This window comes from Motacilla alba, chromosome 1, assembly GCF_015832195.1.
Source record: "Motacilla alba alba isolate MOTALB_02 chromosome 1, Motacilla_alba_V1.0_pri, whole genome shotgun sequence".
Lineage (NCBI taxonomy): Eukaryota > Metazoa > Chordata > Aves > Passeriformes > Motacillidae > Motacilla > Motacilla alba.
Window position 1 is genome coordinate 103,764,599 of NC_052016.1, and position 17,955 is coordinate 103,782,553.

A 17,955-nucleotide genomic window follows, 5' to 3' on the forward strand; every position below is an offset into this window, starting at 1 on the left:
AGTGCAAGTAGTTCCTGATATTTTCCTGGATTTCATTCTCTATATAGGGGATGCAAAATTATGTCTGTTGTTATTAATTAGCATGGCATGACAGAGTCACTAATGTGCCTGACTGTGGGTTTCAGGAGGGAAAACAAATATCTCTGATGCCTTAAGGGCTGATCTGGTATTAGACTGCTATGAGCAGTTTGGATTCAGAAGAAAAGGATTGTAAACTAAAGAGAAAATTACTAGTGTAGGAAACTAGCTGAAATGGCCCCTTGAAATAGATTTTTGCAGTAGCTGTTCTTCATAACAACATACATGCTAATTATTTTTGCAATTTCTTTGGAAACAATATTTCTTTCGAGAAGAAGTCTATTAAAAAGTACATCTCCTGCTTTGTGATTGTTCCCTCTCATTAAAAATAGAGAAATGGATGTGCTTTTGCATATCTCTTCAAGTTTTCCCACTTGATGTGCCTATCGGATGAAGACAAAAATTCACAGTGCATTTGTAAGTAGGTTTCATGTGATTTCATCTCTTCCAGTTGACTCCACTATTGAATATCACCTGCTCAATGATCTTCAAGAACTCTTCTGACCCAAACCGTTCTATCATTCTCTGATTATTTTAAACTATCTTCATGGGTGGACTGCTCTTTGCAAAGCTACAAAATGTGTATTTTCTCTTTTAATACTTTTTATTTGAAATCTATAAATAAATCACTCTCCTTTAGCCAAACATTTATCCAAGCCAATTAAACCTTGTAATTGTCCAGCAGTCAGGGACTGGATAAAATACATCCCTAAGGCAGGTCACAAAATACCACTACATGGGCAACTGGGAAAAGACAAATCCCAAGCATCAAGACCTTACAAGAGCTCAGCATTCAGATATATTGGTGTAGAGGTTCACTAGGCCCCTGCTCAGAAATGTAATTCAAGGTAGAATCACAGAATCATCAAAGGGTTTGGGTTGGAAGAGACTTTAGGGATGATTCAGTTCCAACCCCCCTGCCATGGGCAGGGAGACCTCCCACTAGACCAGGTTGCTCAAAGCCCCGTACAACCCAGCCCTGTACATTGCCTGGGATGGGAAAAAATATTTATTTCCAGCTACTGGCACATTGGAATCCTCTTTGTATTTTCAGGCAGGTCGACATCCATTAATTATGTGAGTTTCTACTCCCAGGCAGTCCTTCTCTTCCTTCCTTCCTACTTCTTTTCTGCATTAGCAAACCCTTAGTAACCCATTTGTAAACACCTGTGGTTTCTGATAACTTCTCTACTTGAAGAAAATAGAAATAGGTTAAAGAAGAATATACAAAATTAGAAATACATTTTAAAAACCTATCAGCTTGTACTGTATATGTAGGATGAAGGTTTTTTTAATTATTTTCCTAATTTTATTAGAGCTAATGAGTCCTAAATTTAATAGCATTCTGGTAGTCTGATAACAGCATATACTGAAATAAGGGGATTTCTTTTCTTTTCTGTGAGTATGTAAAGGTTATCTGAAAAAGGTTTTTGTATCACATGTACAAGTACATCAACTGTTATAAACTGAAGGCATCAGGACAGCCAGCAAGACTAAAACCTCTTCAGTTCTCACCTCTATATTTATGATTGCTGTTATCTAAAAAAAATGGAAGATACACAGGTTAAATGCCATGTGTTAAAAAAGAGAAATGTAAAAACAATTCACAACAAACCCCCGCCAGTTTTCTCCTTTTGAAAAATCTGTCCTATCAGTGTCTTAAGTCTGACCAATACAATGCAATATAACGGAATAAAGTATGAAATACAATAAGGAACTAGCCCATACTTGAGACAGAAACTTTTTAAAAATAGGGAAAGGTGGGACATTTTGTGATTAAATAAAGCTAGAAGCCCGAAAAAGTCAAAATGTATATGCATGCATGAAGTATGCACATGAAATGACAAGACTGTTTAAGAAATTATCTTTAATATTTTTAAAAGCAAAAGACAAAATGCATGAAATTATCTAAAAAGTCTTCTTATCTATCAACAAGAAGCTGAGAAAATGATGAAAATATGCCTTTGTCTTACAAAGTTGCTCATAAAGATCATGACTAAAGTTTTATAAACTTTATAAAATCATTATACAGCTGATTTTGTGTTTACCACACACGCAAAAGAAAAGCTTCTCCCAGCCCTCCTTTCAGCAATGCACACTATCCTAGTGAGATCACTGCTATAAATTTTACTTAGATCTTTGGGTTTAGCTGTCCAGTGCAAACTGAGGGACAGGTAATGGATGAGCTCAAGCTGCATCCAGCTGAATGTCAGCCACTGCCACCAGAGCCAAGGGCTGTGGATCAATCACAGCTAAGGTTCATACACTGAGCCCACAGCCACATCTTTTTCCAAAAAGTCATTTGAGTAGTTAATATGAACAGAATGTTCATTACCTAATGGGACTGATTTTAAAGAGTTTTATCAGACAACTCAGCCATTCCTGCTATAATAAGTACAAACCACTGTCAAGAAATTGCCAGATTACTTCATTCTGCTTCCCTGGTATTTCAGATGTCAAAGTATCATTCTCCTTCTAAATATCTGGAGTTTTCTTGATTCTAAATTTTCAACTATGAGTCTTTATAGAGCTTTTTAACTTAATTGTTCTCATGGTTAGAATATCTACCATTTGATATTAGAAATATTGATGCTTGCACAAACAGCAAGCACTCATATTTCCCAGAATTCAAAATATTTGTATAGAAACAGTGAACCTGAAGGACATAAGAAGTACTAGCACTCATTTCAGCAGCTCTAAGATTGTGAAATTAGTCAATAAAATAGACACTTAAGTCCAAACAGCAGACAGCTTATTCAAATAATTACTTTATTTTAAATTTATATAAAGAGGGGAAAAAAAAAAAAGGCAATCCAGGACAATTACTTTAAAAATCTCTTAATGATACTGACATGGAAACTCTCTCCAGATTCCCAAGGTAAAGGTTTGTATGACAAATGCACATAACTAATCCTTTCAACTAAACTAATGATTGATGTTAACTATTCTGACTGTGATTTTTATAGTAGATTTTCCTTAGTATAAATTGACTTTCTAGACTTAAGAAAAATGGCTGTACAGACACCACATGATCACGTTCCTAAAATCCCATGGACTCTTAGCTCTTTTGCTCAACAAGGGCATGCAGCTAACTTGGTTGGACAGAAATCTTGCATCTCTAATTAGAAATGTATGGATCAGGGAATGCTTTAAAGCACGGGCTTTTTTTAAATTTACCCCAAACTGCCTTTATTTTCACATGAGTATCTCCACTAAGCTCTCTATCAATAGTGTTTAGAAAGATGATCTTCATCAGATTTTTGCGCTTGCTCCCCCTCCCCAATTTAAACGCTTTAGTTCAATTTTAAGAAAAACAAATAAATAAACTTTTGATTTTTCTGGATGGAAAATGTGCATTTATTCTATATCTTCAAGCTGTAAAAACAGCTCAAAATTCTACTAATGCCAATGCCAACTACATGTGTTTGCCACTTGGAAAGTTTCAGGTTCATATGCACAATTTAAGCATCTTAAATTGATAGACCTCAACATAGCCTAAGCCATGGCTGCACAATAGTTACTAGGAATACTAAATCACCTCCCCATAGAATTTAAAGCTCTGAGTATCATTCAGAAAAATAATCCAACAAAATTTCAGGTAATTCTGCAATTTTTCCTAAATGGAGCTTCTGGTTTAAATGGTTCTACAAATTATTTAAAGTAAACTACATTTTAAAGGTTTTTTTCTTTCCTTTTTTTCATCTTTTTCAACCTCTTCTGTGTTTCTGTTTCATACAAATACATTGCTGCCAGCCGTATGAATAATTTCATCTAGTGCGGCTTCTTTATTTTACCATGCTACTGCAGACTGCTACTTTCTCTGCCTCAAATACTTTTTTCTCCTTTATATTGCAGTTACTGTTCCAGGAGGGTGCCAAATTGACTCTCATAAGGAACTGAAGCTTTGTAGCTGAGAAACTGGCATGGCAGGGGCATATCAGCAGTGAAGTTTGCTCACGCAGCCCACCATCAATATGGAGCTACCCCAGGAAGCCAGGTAAACAGAGGTATTTATTTCTTTGTATCCTGTCATCCACAGCAAGAAAATTGCAGCAGACTGTTTCGGGAGCTGGGGCGAGTTCTGCCACTGGTTTGCTTGAGGTCTTTAGGCAAAGTACTTCATGGCTCCTTATCTCTGTCCCACCCCTGTCAAGTGGTGAAAATGATAACAGTGTGTGTTGTAAAAGTATTTCAGCGCTTGCATGTTATTCTGATGTGGATCTCTACTACTTGGTACAAAAATGCCAATTAATACCAGCTGTGATAGCACTATTATGCAGGCAACCAAATAACAAAAACTTATTTAGAAGGAAAATCAAATGGGATTTGCTGGAAAACAAGGGTTCACAGCAGAACTGTGCAGCAACAGCAGCTCAAATTGTTTAATTACAATAAAAATGTCTGGCATCAATAAACATGGTAACATCGAGTCAATTGCTGCATCATGACAGGATTGAAAGTAATTAACATGCAGTGTCTGATAGATTTTCCTATTAGAATAAAATACGGAATAAAAGCAAATATTATAAAATAAGACATATTAAAACCTTTACCTGCTAGCATAAAATTAGTAATTTAATACAAATAACTAGCAGCTTTGAAATAAGTATTTCAGTAAAAAAAGAAACAATGTTCTGTATTTTTTGTCACAATACCCCAACAAACTGACTCCCTCCAAAATATATACACATAATTAATATGCTAACTGTATGTCAAAAGGAGTTGTTATCAAAGCTTGGAAGATAATGAGCCATATGTAAACCTGTTGTCTTCATTCAAAGCTAAAATTTCTTCAAACAGAATGCCATAAAGAGGATGAAATATCTCTGAAACTATTCCGTAAGAAAATTATTGAAGAAATTTGTTCTGCGTGCAGCTAAAACTTCATTATATTTTGTTATTTTATATTTCATCTAGCAAACCACAATGATTTTTTGTGACTGGCCACGTGTTTTTTGTTTTTCTTTGCATACTGGCGGGATTGTTCTTACCAGCTTCTGAGCACACGGGCCAATATCCAGCAAAGCACTTAGGCATATGAACAGTTGTGTTAACTTCAATGGTTAAGGGTAGCTAAAGCATCAGGCCAGAAACTTTAGAACCTAGCATGATCAAGACACTAATGACCATCAAAACTATAGTTAAAAGAAGGTCTTGAACATGTCTTTGATGGTCTTAGACTAATAGGAAGAAGGAAATATAAAAAAAATTAAGTAATTTCCTTTCCGGATCATGTATCCTGCAGCATTACTGCTCTAAAAATAGGCTAGAGCAAGGGGAAAATATTTTGTTTTTAATATCACGACACAGGGCAGAATCTGCTCAGGGCACATGAAGTACATGTCTCAGTATCTATAAGCTTGATTAATTGATTCTACTGTAAACTCATAGTATGATTTTTCAGAGGTATATAAATCCTGCATCAGCATACCATCTGGGAAAAAATCTTTACCTCACTGTATTGCATGGCAAAGCTGCAGCAATGGTAAATAGTGAAATTAATGATGCCTTGCATAAAGCAAAAGATATTATCAACTCTGAAGTGCTCAAAGATTTGTACAAGTAAAAGGCTCAGTGAAGAAATGTTCCTGCTCTTTCTCCTCCCAGTACATAACCCTCTTTGCAGATGGGCATCTATTACAACCCAGCACTTATTTCAACCCACCACTCCCGCAGAAGGATGAGCAGCAGTGTCTGCCCTGCAGCAGCATTTGCCTGCATTCCCACACCACAAACTAGAAAGGAAATATTTGAGATAGAATGTGATGAAGTGTCTGCTGCTCTCTCAGGCTCATGTTCATCTATTTATTGGACAAATATTGTTTTACATGTCTACACAGATATCTAATATATGAAGTTTTCCATCAATGATTTTTCCGATGAAATTCAGTTGCTGGAGAGGTCCTGAAAAATATGCAGGGAAGGCTGAAATATGGACAAAATCCAAGTGAACAAATGAACAGTGTTATTTACTACTACTAGTTCCTTCAGTTTTGAAGACATGATTAGTGTGAAGTGATTCACATTGAATTTTTTACATTTACATAACAGCATGATGGAAGACCAGTTTAGGAAGGGACACTTCAGTGTACTGCAGAGAAGCAAAATATGATCTCAGTCAGTACTAGATCATAACACTTATTCATTTCTTCATATACTAGTTGATGAACCATTGTATTATTCTGACTCATGGTGTCCAACATTTGCAATCTGAATCTAATGATAGGACAAGAAGAAATAATATAATATGAAGTACTATTTTACTCATGGTAGTTTAGCAAATGCAAAATGAGGCAAACAATTTACCTCCAACTAATGTTAAAATGCTGCATTGATGTGCTAATGCATTGCAAGTCTCTCTGCACTCCCCTTTTTCTTGTAAAAACCACTTGTTTTGTCACAGGCGATTTAGGCAAGTTCTCTTGAAAAAAATTAAATCATAACAGCTCTGTGTCTTTTGCTTCCTCTGCATTGATTCACCCGATGGTGTAAAAAAAAAAAATCCGAAGTTTTGTTTGGTTATGAAATTCACAGTACTTGTGACACCTCTTGAGAAAAAAAGCTTTTCAATAATCACCTATTCAAGCAGTATGTTCAAAAATAACACCAAAACCTTCAGCTGACATTTAAACTTCACTCAACAAACAATTCTTAGCAAGACAAACTATACTGTTCCCTGCTCTTACATGGAAAATAAGCAGTTTCGATTAAATTACAAAGATTTTGTTTCGCATGTTATGCCATTTAAAACAAACTTTCTTTCTATAGAACACATTCTTTGTATAATAGAACAGTCAGCCTTTCCAAAAATGATATTAACAATTACTGTGTAATTTAAAGACAGGCCTGAGACACAGTATTTTTGTCCATATCTAGACCTAGGAAGCCTCAAGGTTTGAAGATGTTTATATTGAAGGATTTAAGCCTGGGATCATCTCTAAGCCGGATTACCTCTTACCCTTACTTATTTTCCCACACACAACATCCTATACAAAGTGAGTTCAACAGTATCTCATTCTGGTTTTCCATTACAAGGAAATTTGCCTCTTGTAAGCTCCAAGTCTCACAATAGCTGCTTGTAGCCTGAATAGAGACTTTCTACATTATTCCCTCTCAGCTAGATTTTCAAAGCTAGCTAAGCATCCCAGACCTGAATTTAATGGAAAAGAAAAAACCCAAACAAACAAGTCCAAGGCTCACCAAGGTTATACATACACTGAAAATGTCACCAGGTACTCTACCATTAACTTTAGCCTTCTGTGTAACTTTGAAAAATGTGGACAATAATTTAGACAAGCAGACCATGAGGGTAAATTCACTATATTGAGGGTAAGTAATCTTGGAATCTCTCCCAATTCCAGAGTCAACGTACAGACTCATCTTGCCCCTAATTCCACAGTGGGAAGAGAGGCAGCTACTTCCTTCTCTCTCAGACCTCATGCAAAAGCCATACATGGGTAGGTTTGCATGCAGTGATCCATGGAGTTCCAAAACTGCACTTTCCTGATATGCATTACAGAACAACATACCAGGATGTTGCTTTGCTGAACTGGTATTCAAAAAATTTACAGCATTAATCTGCAGTTTCTAAATCAGATTGACCTGTCTACAAGAAATAGAACAGAGCAAAACCAGATTAAATAGCTATAAAATCATGTGCATACAGACAAGGTAAACAGAGCAAGACTTAGGATTCATATAAATGTGGAAGAATTGGCTTCAAGACAAAAAGAAAAGTGGTTCTACATAGAACGAGCACTTAAAACTCTGGAACTCCATCGCTCAGGATGTTTCAGACACCCTGAAACTTGGTGACCCTCATAGGACACTGGATAATATTGTGAAGATAAATGCATGAGAAGTGAATAAATACAGTGAAACCACACTGGGCTAAGGAATTTTGACTAACTAGCAGTTGTCTGAAGCTGGGACAATAATATGCAGAAATACGGTTACACTTTTACCCTATTCCTATGTTCCTTTGGATTTGCTTTTGGCCACTGCTGAGGACAAAACACCTGTTTGGTAGGATCTTTGGTCTAGACTACTATGGGTATTTCTGCATCCAGTTTATGGTCACAGGAGCAAAAGAAACTCATACTAACAACTCATTATCATCATCAGCTGCATATATGGGTCATCTTAAAAATCAGATTATAATTTCAGATTCAGAAACCCTTTATTTGGTCTCTTTCCCTCCAACTCTAGCTATTCCTTCAAATAGTCCAGTTTCCTTCCCCTGTTTGTAGTGTTTATGCAGCTGGTTTTATGGCCACCTTATAAACCAGCTAATTAAAAATACAGATTTAAAAGATGCACATGGAGGAAAATTGACCCAGTTTACAAGAGGACACTCATTAGTTTAAACCACCTTCACCATAAGCATGATGACTCCCTGCTGACAGGTTAACCTCCCCTGGATCATAAGATCAATGCTTTATCCAGAACTTAGGCAGACTAAGAGAGCACTCATGAGCAGACATTAGCCCATAGCTCATGAGAAGCATCCTGTAAACTGCTGAACCTCAGTACCTTTTACTCACAGTAGGAATGGTAGGATTGCTTCAGGTATGAGAGTGTAAGCCTGTGAGACAGAGCCTTGACTTAATCTGACCTAGTGATACAGTTTGGGGAAAGGAAAGGAAGAGCTCAGCTGGTCAGAGCATGGTGCTAACAGTGCCAAGGTTGTGGGTTTGACCCCCATGAGGGCATCCACTCAAGAGTTGGACTCAATAATCCTTCTGGAATCCTTCTAACCCAGAATATTCTGTGATTCCATATTTGGATGGTAAAAAGCTTACCATTTTACCCCTCAGTTATCAAGACTGCCTTACATCAGACATTGCCATTGCCAAGTTTAGCGATACTATATATGTATGCATATATATATACACATATATATCTATAAGAGTTTATTAATTAGTTGGCCAATTAATTTCTTCAGTGCTTTCAAGTGGATTAAGTCTTGATAAATGATTTTGCAATGGAATATTGAAAGTGTATCTGCAATCCAACTGCAGGTATGCATTCCAGCTAATTATGGTCTATCTTTGGATTGAACTCATGGACCAGGTAATTTGAAATTACATTTCTATTTAAACTTTTAGTGTAAGTTCAAAAGAAATCAGGCTTAAATTTCCATCAGCAGTTACTAAATTTAAGAATAAAAAGTCTTCTTTTAAATGCATAAATTAAGTCAAATTTAAAGCACTTTCACGATGACTAAAGATGTTCTGGAGTATGATTCAGGTCATACTGAGGACTTGTGTGCAGCCATCACTACATAAATTTTAAATTAAACAATAAATGTACAAAGTGTACAAATGTACAAACCAGCCCAGTACAGCTTTCAGCAAACATCAGCAGGTGCCTGTTAAGTAAAATCAGTGTTCTGTGCTGTCTGTGCTCTGGGAACACAGTGGGTAGTTCTGATTTGACTTGTGATTATTTGATTTCCTGGCAGACTTTGAATCAATTCCAATTACATTCTTGAGACTAGTAGTTGGACAAACTTGCCTCTAAATCTGTCATACCAAGAGCTTTAACCACCTACCCTGAAAGGTATGGAGGTTTGGAAGCAAGTGCAAGGCAACAAGTAATGGTTTTCTGTTCTGCCTGTGCAATCATGAAGAAATGCACTGAACTGTGCCTTTGAAAAGACTTTCCAACGCTGTTCCATTTTCAGGGGAGATGCCACTGAGGTTGGCATCATTGTAAATGTAATTTTAAAACTTTTTAACTGGCCCCAGTAATCAAATGCAGACTATTTGAGAAGTTGAAAACCATCTTCTCTACCAAATTCTATTATTTGTGGTTGATGTTTTTCATTATTCCCACCAGTAACATTTTAAGTATTGTAAGTATTTCACATTTGGACAGAAACCAGGGTCCTATATGCACTTCATAAAGTAAAGCAAGCAGAACTGGAGATGGTCAGATGCTACCCTTCACATCCTTTTAAAAAAGGCAAAGAGATTTTTTCCTGAAACTACATTAAGACAAAGTAAAGGATAAAGACAAAGTTAGGGAGGGGTAGGGACCACACAGATACTTCTGACAGGATATTCTTTTAACTCCATAATAATTTCCCATAATAATTAAAGCTTACAGCACTACCTATCTCCCCAGGCTCAATGCTGTGGAAGCCCATAAGATACAGGCATCTGACTCAGGAGTAGCACATACGGAAAAGCAAATTCTGGAATATCTACCAGTGCATTTCTAAAGAGGTGATCTAGTTGAAGGGTCCAGTTCTTAGAGCCAGCTTTACTAATTAAATCCCTAAGAACTAACATACATTATGCATACCCACACAATCAACCACTGCTGAGACAAAGTGCCTGTATTCTCCTGGAGTCTGAGGGCAATAGATTAGTTTATACTTCACCATAATTAACAGTCAGGTCATTTTGTTGAAAGAACCATCTGGACCATAGTGATATCTTAAAGTACAAGTATTTTACTGCTTGAATATTAATAATAGAATATGGCCAGCTGCTCAAACACTAATCTGCCCGATGCAACAGCTAGTACCAAACTAAATAATGCTTTAGTGTTAAGCAAGTACTGCAGAATTCTTTACAGTAGGAGCTGGAAACTCCAACTGCCACTGTAGGATTTCTTTACCTTCAATGGCTCTACTGCCATGAGAAAGGACCATTTGACATGTGTTATCAATGAGAAAGCTTTCACTTCAAAACCTGCCACATGAAATACCTTATTACAAACAAAGAGTCAGCACACACAGTCACTTCATTAATGTCCCTGAACTAAGTGAAAGTTAATTTTGTTTTCCTAAGATCTGGGTTTAAAAGCATTTGTGTCAGTTCTCTATTTGCTTTGCCATGCCTTGCATTTTATGCTTCTCTGTAATTTAATTCATTATTCTTGTTTGGCTGATTTATCAGACAAAGGTAGATTTTCTGCCTCTTCCTGCCTTAAGTATTCTTTTTTCTTCTGCTTTAGCATTTACAGAAACACAAAGAAAGAAGCCTGAAGCCAAGACTTAATGCATTTTAAATATTTGTCTTTTTAAGCAAAACCAAGAGGCAGATATATTGATTTTGAATATCTAGAAGTACTTAAAATGTTTAATTTAAACAAGGGGAAGTAAATGCACATAGACTTAATTCAAAGAAAAGGAAGCTAAAGCTTTACCTGAGCAAGGAGAGTTTTATTACACTCAAATAGCAGGCACTGAGAAAATGGTAGTGAAGGCAGAGTAATGACTTAGAAAATATTGTTGTGACAAGCGCTTTGGAAAGAAATTACATTCTGGTATTTTAGTGCATTATAATTATTTCAACAAGTGATGAAAATTGATGCAGAGAGTTCATAAAAGGTGGGATTTTTTTTCCTTCTGTCTGGGCAAAATTTTATTTTCATACACAGATTTGCAGCAGCTTGGAGGATTTTCAGCTAAGTCCAATACTCAGCTCTCGAGTTGCCCAACCACAGAAAAATGGAGAAAACTTCAGCATTTTTTATTTTCACACTTTCAGTCTTGATTACTGCACAATATTCTGAGGTTCTAAATCATCCCCAGTATCTAATCCCTTTAAATAGGGGTTTCAGAGTGCATCCATTTTTGGTAACAGATGGTACTCCATGACCTCAGCTCCAGGGAGTTAAAAGTGATTTGTTTAATTTGATTCCACTACTTGGCGATTTCTAATTTCACACATCAAGATGGCCAAAATATCTGGCCATGGAACACATTCTACTTTTCATTTACAAAAGGGGAATTCATGCTGCTTAAGGAATGTACTGTTTCTCTAATCCCAGGCCTAAGTGAAAGGCAGCAAGGAAAAGACATTTTTTTCCTTCAGAAAGAAGCTATTGTATTCATATGCAACATGCTTTTGGATGACTCTGTCTAGCAACATCATGTGCATTTGCTAAGTACCTTGTACTGCTTGAAGTGTGGAGGTATTTTCGCTAGCATACATCCTGAAGTGATTATTGTCATCATAGCAAAGCATGTAAACTGAAAGATTATTTCAGAAAGAGCTCTATTTTAATGTAAAGTCCAGATTCTACATTCCATTCACGCCTTATGCTTACTAAAGTTAAATGGACTTAAGAAATGACACTTGCAGAACAGGCCCAGATAAGTCTTTCCTGCTTACCAAATTGTGGCACATTATGATGCATATCTATGGAAATCCATCCCCTTACTCAGACTTTCATTCAAACACTGTGTTCAGTTTCTGAGTACTGATATGCAGTCACTCCTTTGCTGTATAACAAACTCAGCAATAGTTTAGTTTAATAATAGTTTGCAACACCCCCTCTGGTGCAGTTGTTGCACAGGACAGAGGTCTGACGAATTCTGTTCAGAAGGATGATATAAAACCAAGAGCTTCAGCCCTGATGTCATCACTGTGTTCTTTTCACTGCCTTCCCAGAGGCTCAACTGCAAAGTTCACTGAGGAGTACATCTTCAGTCATGGAGGAACTGAGGAACTACCTTTGAATAGCCAAGAGACATCCCCAAACCTTCTGTAAATCCTAAGGCACATTGCAATAAACTTAGATGGCCTCTGCAGGCTTGTATTGATGGAGGATAAATTGAAAAAACAGCGACAATATATGTTAGAGGGCCTTACAGACACAACTGAATAACTTGTTTAAACTTCACAGTTAGTTCAACTTTGAGCAGATGGTTGGACCAGCTGACCTCCAGAAGTCCCTCTGCCCATTTAAATTCTTCTATGACTCTGACCTTTATTTAGTTCCTTAGACTGAGTAAAATAATTCAAATTCAAAAGCAAAATAGCTTCTCAGCTAAAATGGGACCAACGAAAATAAAGAAATAATCTAAAGCAACCTTAGGAGCATGTTTGTGTTTCTTTAAATGATATAAGCAATCTACACAGGTCTTTCCTTCTGTTTCTGTAATCTGTGGTATCCTGTGAGGCCACAGTGTTGGGACACAGTAAAAAAACTCTTCTAGAGAGCCATCTTAGTTTAGGAGGAAATTTTTAAAAAAATTTAAAAACCTCTGGTCTGCACAGAATGGTACGACTACTGAATTAGGAAATACAATAAAAAACTGAGCAGTTATTAATATAGAAAAGTAATAACTCTGTTCTCACTAAGAGAAAGACTGCTGTTATAGCAGCTATCGAAGTTTTCATTAAAGCTAAAAGAAATTATTTTAACATAACAAGGGCAACTGTAGGGTTGAACAAAGTTCTGCAGATTTCAGCAAAGGCAGGTTCTATGCCTGGGGAACAGCAACCCTCTCTGCCAGGGCTGTGCAGGCTGGGAGCTGATATGTTGGAAGGCAGCTCTGTGGAGAAGGACCTGGGTGTGCTGGTGGACAACCATCTGTCCATGAGCCAGCAGTGTGTCCTGGGGGCCAAGAAGGCCAATGGGATCCTGGGGGGCATTAGGGAGAGCACTGCCAGCAGGGAGGTGATCCTGCCCCTCTGCTCAGCCCTGGTGAGGCCACATCTGGAGTGCTGTGTCCAGTTCTGGGCTCCTCAGCACAGGAGAGATATGGAGCTCCTGGAGCTGGTCCAATGGAGGCCAACAAAGATGATTAAGGAACTGGAGCCTTTTATGAAGAAAGGCTGAGGTAGCTGGACCCATTCAGCCTAGAGAAGAGAGACTGAGAGGGGATCTTACCAATGCTTACAAATGTCTTAAGGATGGGTATCAAGAAGATGGGGCCACAGTCTTTTCAGCTGTGTCCAGTGGCAGGCAAGGGACAATGTGCAAAAACTGAAACAGAGAAAAGTTCATCTAAGTGACGGTGACAAAATACTGTAACAGGATGCCCAAAAGGGTTGTGGAGTCTCTTTCTCTGGAGATACTTGAAACCTGCCTGGACGTGATCCTGTGCAATCTACTCCAAGTGAACCTGCTTTAGCAGAGAGGTTGGACTAGATCATCTCCAGAGGTCCCTTCCAAACCCAGCCATTCTGTAATTCTGTGATAACATACTGGTTTAAATCTTCATATTAAAAAAAACCCATCCAAAATCTAAATAAGATTTTTTTTCTTTTCTCTGCAACCATCTCCTGTTCATGTCATGAAGTCTAAACCTAGAAGTCCAAAAATACTTGAAAACCATAGAAGACAAAGCAAATAATACCACAACCAACTGACATTTCATCATTTTACAAATGCCCAACACATTTAAGCTTGAGACATTTATTTCTTGAATTATTTTTATCATGGTAACTCTTACACTTATTAACCTACTTATTTCACACGGTTTCATGCTGGCCTCTTATTTTTTCTGTTGTAAAGTTATACATTCTAATTTAGGACTACAGAATGTCTGTGTTTCTCCACCAAAAAAAAGTGTTGATTTTTAGTAGCAAACTACATAAAAATGAAAACATTAGTGCAAACAACCGAGACTTCTGTGTTCACCCACTATGTAGGAGACAAACAGGTCAATTTTTTTGTCAGGAACTATTCGAACTCTAATTACCTACCTGCAATAAAAATAGATGCCATGCCAGTGAACAGGCTCAGGTAAGGTCTCTCTCAGTATTTCCTATTATAGTTGCTGCACTCTACTACCTCCTACAACTCCCTAAACACAATCTAGGGCAGTTCATAAAGGTGAAAGATGTGTGGGTTCAGTTCCCAGCACAGCTGTCTCAGTAACTGCTGTTTTTCATGAAGACAATGTGATTTTCCTGCTGTGTTCCTTGCACAGTCACACAGATCTGCTCTGCAGTAAATTGTTACTAGCAAATTTACAGTACCTCATCCATGCACTACATAATCTCCAAACCCTTGCAAGAGCTTATAAAAGCTGCTGGCTCCTGTATTTCAGCTCCACACAAGGCAATGGTTCCTGCTGAGTTACTGCATGCGCTGTCACTCAGAATACTGATATTTTCTTTTCAAAAAAGAAAAAAAAAAGGAAGGTAAGAGTGATGAACTGCCATACTCTGCCTCTCTTCACACACCTTTGCTATCACTGCTTGTTCTGCAGGAAGAAGGAAGGCATCTTCCACTGCATGGCTGGGGCATGTACCTAAACACCCCAGAGTGCCTCACAGAACTTGCCCAGGGCCAAAATGGGATTCTGGGTGCCCCCTTATGTCACTGGATGCACACAGCTCCACACAGGATGAGTCAGCTGTGCACTCAGAAACTCAGCAACTCAGCTAGTACACCCCTGGCACAAAGTGACAGTATGAAAATCCATGTCATTTTTGACAGGTCTGTGAGATAGCTGTCTTTGACATTCTCCAATTCTGAAAATTACACCACTTTGAAATCCTCTTATTTCCAAACTATGAGTCACAATAAGGATGCTGACTGCCTTATTCCTTTTTTAGACATTTATAGCCTTTAATACAAATATTACCTCCAGGTATGTAGCAGACAGTGAGATTCTGCTCCAGATTTAGATGGAAACATTTAGGTTTCTATGGTGCAGTGCCTCTAAGTTCAATAACTATTTTATAATACCACTGTAAATAGTGGACACCTAGTTCAAGATTCCGTGTTGGAACAAGAATATTGCTGTTCTGCTCAGGATTTTCCCTCCATTAAGTATAATTAACTTTGGCAAACTATTCACAAGGTGAATGTCAGTAGGGGTGCTGGCATTTTGGTCACAGGACACATGTTCTTTCTTCTGGCAGCAGGCTGGCAGGAGAACAGCTGCAGCAGGATTGATTGTTCCACTGGGCTGAATCTGCAGACTGTGAGTTGCACAACCCTGTCTGACGCCTGTGGGAGCCATCATTGTCTCCTCATCTTTGAATCCTGTCCCTCATTTTTTTCAACACAGACTGCCAAGAATAGAACCTCAGCTCACAGAGAGACATTAGGCATCTCTAAGCTTTCTATAAATGAGCTGTCTAGGCTCCCCTCTGTTCTCAGTAAAGAAGAGAGGCATCTCCAGAGAGCAATTCTGCTGCTGTGGGGGATGAAGTGCTACAGAAGTCACCTGCTTTTCTGTTCTAACAATAAAAGAAGCTTGGACAATGAGCTGACATCTCACTTGCAGAGGCTAAAGTTTAGGGCGATCAGTCCTGACAAAGCTCAGAATATATAAATCTCACTTTGGATAACAAAAAACACATTTTTTTTTTGTAAACTGAACATTCCCGATTAAAATGGCCTCAACTTTTATTTAAACTTTAAATTGTTCCAGCTTTCCATGAAGCAACCCAAAATTGAAATATAATGAGGAAAGGAAGAAAAAAAAAGGAAGAAAAAAAAAAGCTATGGCTTGCATAGCCAAGACAGGGACAAATATTCAAAATGTTCACGTACTCAGCTGAACCAAAGCTTGCAGGCTTTAGGGAGAAATAAGGATGGATTTGAAAGTAATTGGCATAGCAGGGCCTGGAAGGTAATCATTTAAAAAGGCAGGCAAAGGATAAGAAGCAAAGGACACCTCTCACAATCCACAATATCCAGTGTGACATATTCCCATGTTACATGGCATAATTGAACATTTATATAGCCTGTCCTCTTTCAAGGTGTTGTCACACACATCTAAACCCAAAAGTACTTAAATATTTCTGAAATTCTTTGAAAAATTCAAGATGAAAACATGACTATCCACTTTGTAGCCCCTGATTTCAAGCACAAGAATTGAATAGATTTAATTTAGTGGTATTGATACACATGTAGATTGATCCAAGTTAAAAAATGAACAGTGTGAGCACACTTTGAAATAACAGCATATTAACCTGTTATGGTTAAATTGGAGCAACCTCCATGCTCTTAGACAACAAGAAAGGAAAATCCCTTTTTTGATTTCTGAATATGAATAGACACTTTAAATTTATGTCATGTTCCTTTTGACTGGAGGACTAAACCAATTTTAACAACTAAAATTGTTGTTAAAACTTATCTGAAAACCAGAAGGATGCAGCCTAGAAGAAAACTAACTTCAAAATGTTTTCTGGTTGTGACCAAATATCCATTCTCTTCTAAATCAAGGCGACTGATAAAGTTTGGCATAAAGCTAAACATTCACATGTTCCTCAGAACCTTTGTGGGTAATGCCAAATTCTGCTATTTAAAACTTTACAGAGGTAATTCCTACCAAAATACAAATTGTCTCAACTCTGTGAAGATTCAGTGTCCCAACATGACTGACTATAATTTTTGGATAGCTGACTCATGAAATTTCCTCTTGTAGGACACAGAAATAACACAAAGAGGAGAGACAATGTTTCCCCCCAATGTGAAGATGAAGGGATGAAAAGATGGGTGTAGAATTCAACTATTAATTACTTATAATATTGTGTTAATGTTCTACAACTCTGAGATGGATGGGAAGAGTCGCCCTTAGAGAAAATAGTAAAGCAAAATTTGACAAACCTGTCTTCTTCCAGTAAACTTTGACCTGAAGTTGATTGTCCTGATAGAAGGGAGTTCCAATTTTAAGAAAACGAGTGGTTTTCCTTCTTTGAAAGGCTGGGTAAGGATCTACCAGTCCGTTCTGTGGTTTCCCAGCAGATGTCCGTTCCTCTGCAACACACAGAACAATCAGGAAACTATTTAGTTAACTACAGTGAGGTAAAATGGCTGTGCTAAATTCAGTGTAATTCAGAAAATAGTACAATAGTATCTTTATTCCAAATGATCTTATTTCCATTTCTTACCTAAATGAAATAAATATAAAGAATTAACTGTCCATAATGGTTGATAAATCACTCATTTGAAATTCAATCAAATTTAGAAAGTAACCAAAAAAATAAATATGTTTTCACAGGGAAATGCTCTGTAAATTTTCTGAAGAGTAATAAGGAAATGGACTGCATTTATATCCCCAAGAACAAGAAATGTTAACACAATGATTTTTTGAACAGGCACAGTATCTACCAGTAGTTCCCTCTAATACTTCACAGTCTTTATATTTCTGCAGTGTTTGAACATGCACAA

The 17,955-nt window shown here is 37.4% G+C and overlaps 1 protein-coding gene across 1 annotated transcript in view; it reads right to left on the reverse strand.

Annotated features, from left to right (window-relative positions):
* The window catches only part of ANOS1 (anosmin 1), a 131,031-nt gene that overhangs the window by 11,260 nt on the left and 101,816 nt on the right, over window positions 1-17,955 (reverse strand). The window contains exon 9 of the mRNA XM_038130968.1: window positions 17,392-17,541. Within this exon, the coding sequence (XP_037986896.1) occupies window positions 17,392-17,541 (150 nt within the window). The remainder of the gene's footprint in view (window positions 1-17,391; window positions 17,542-17,955) is intronic.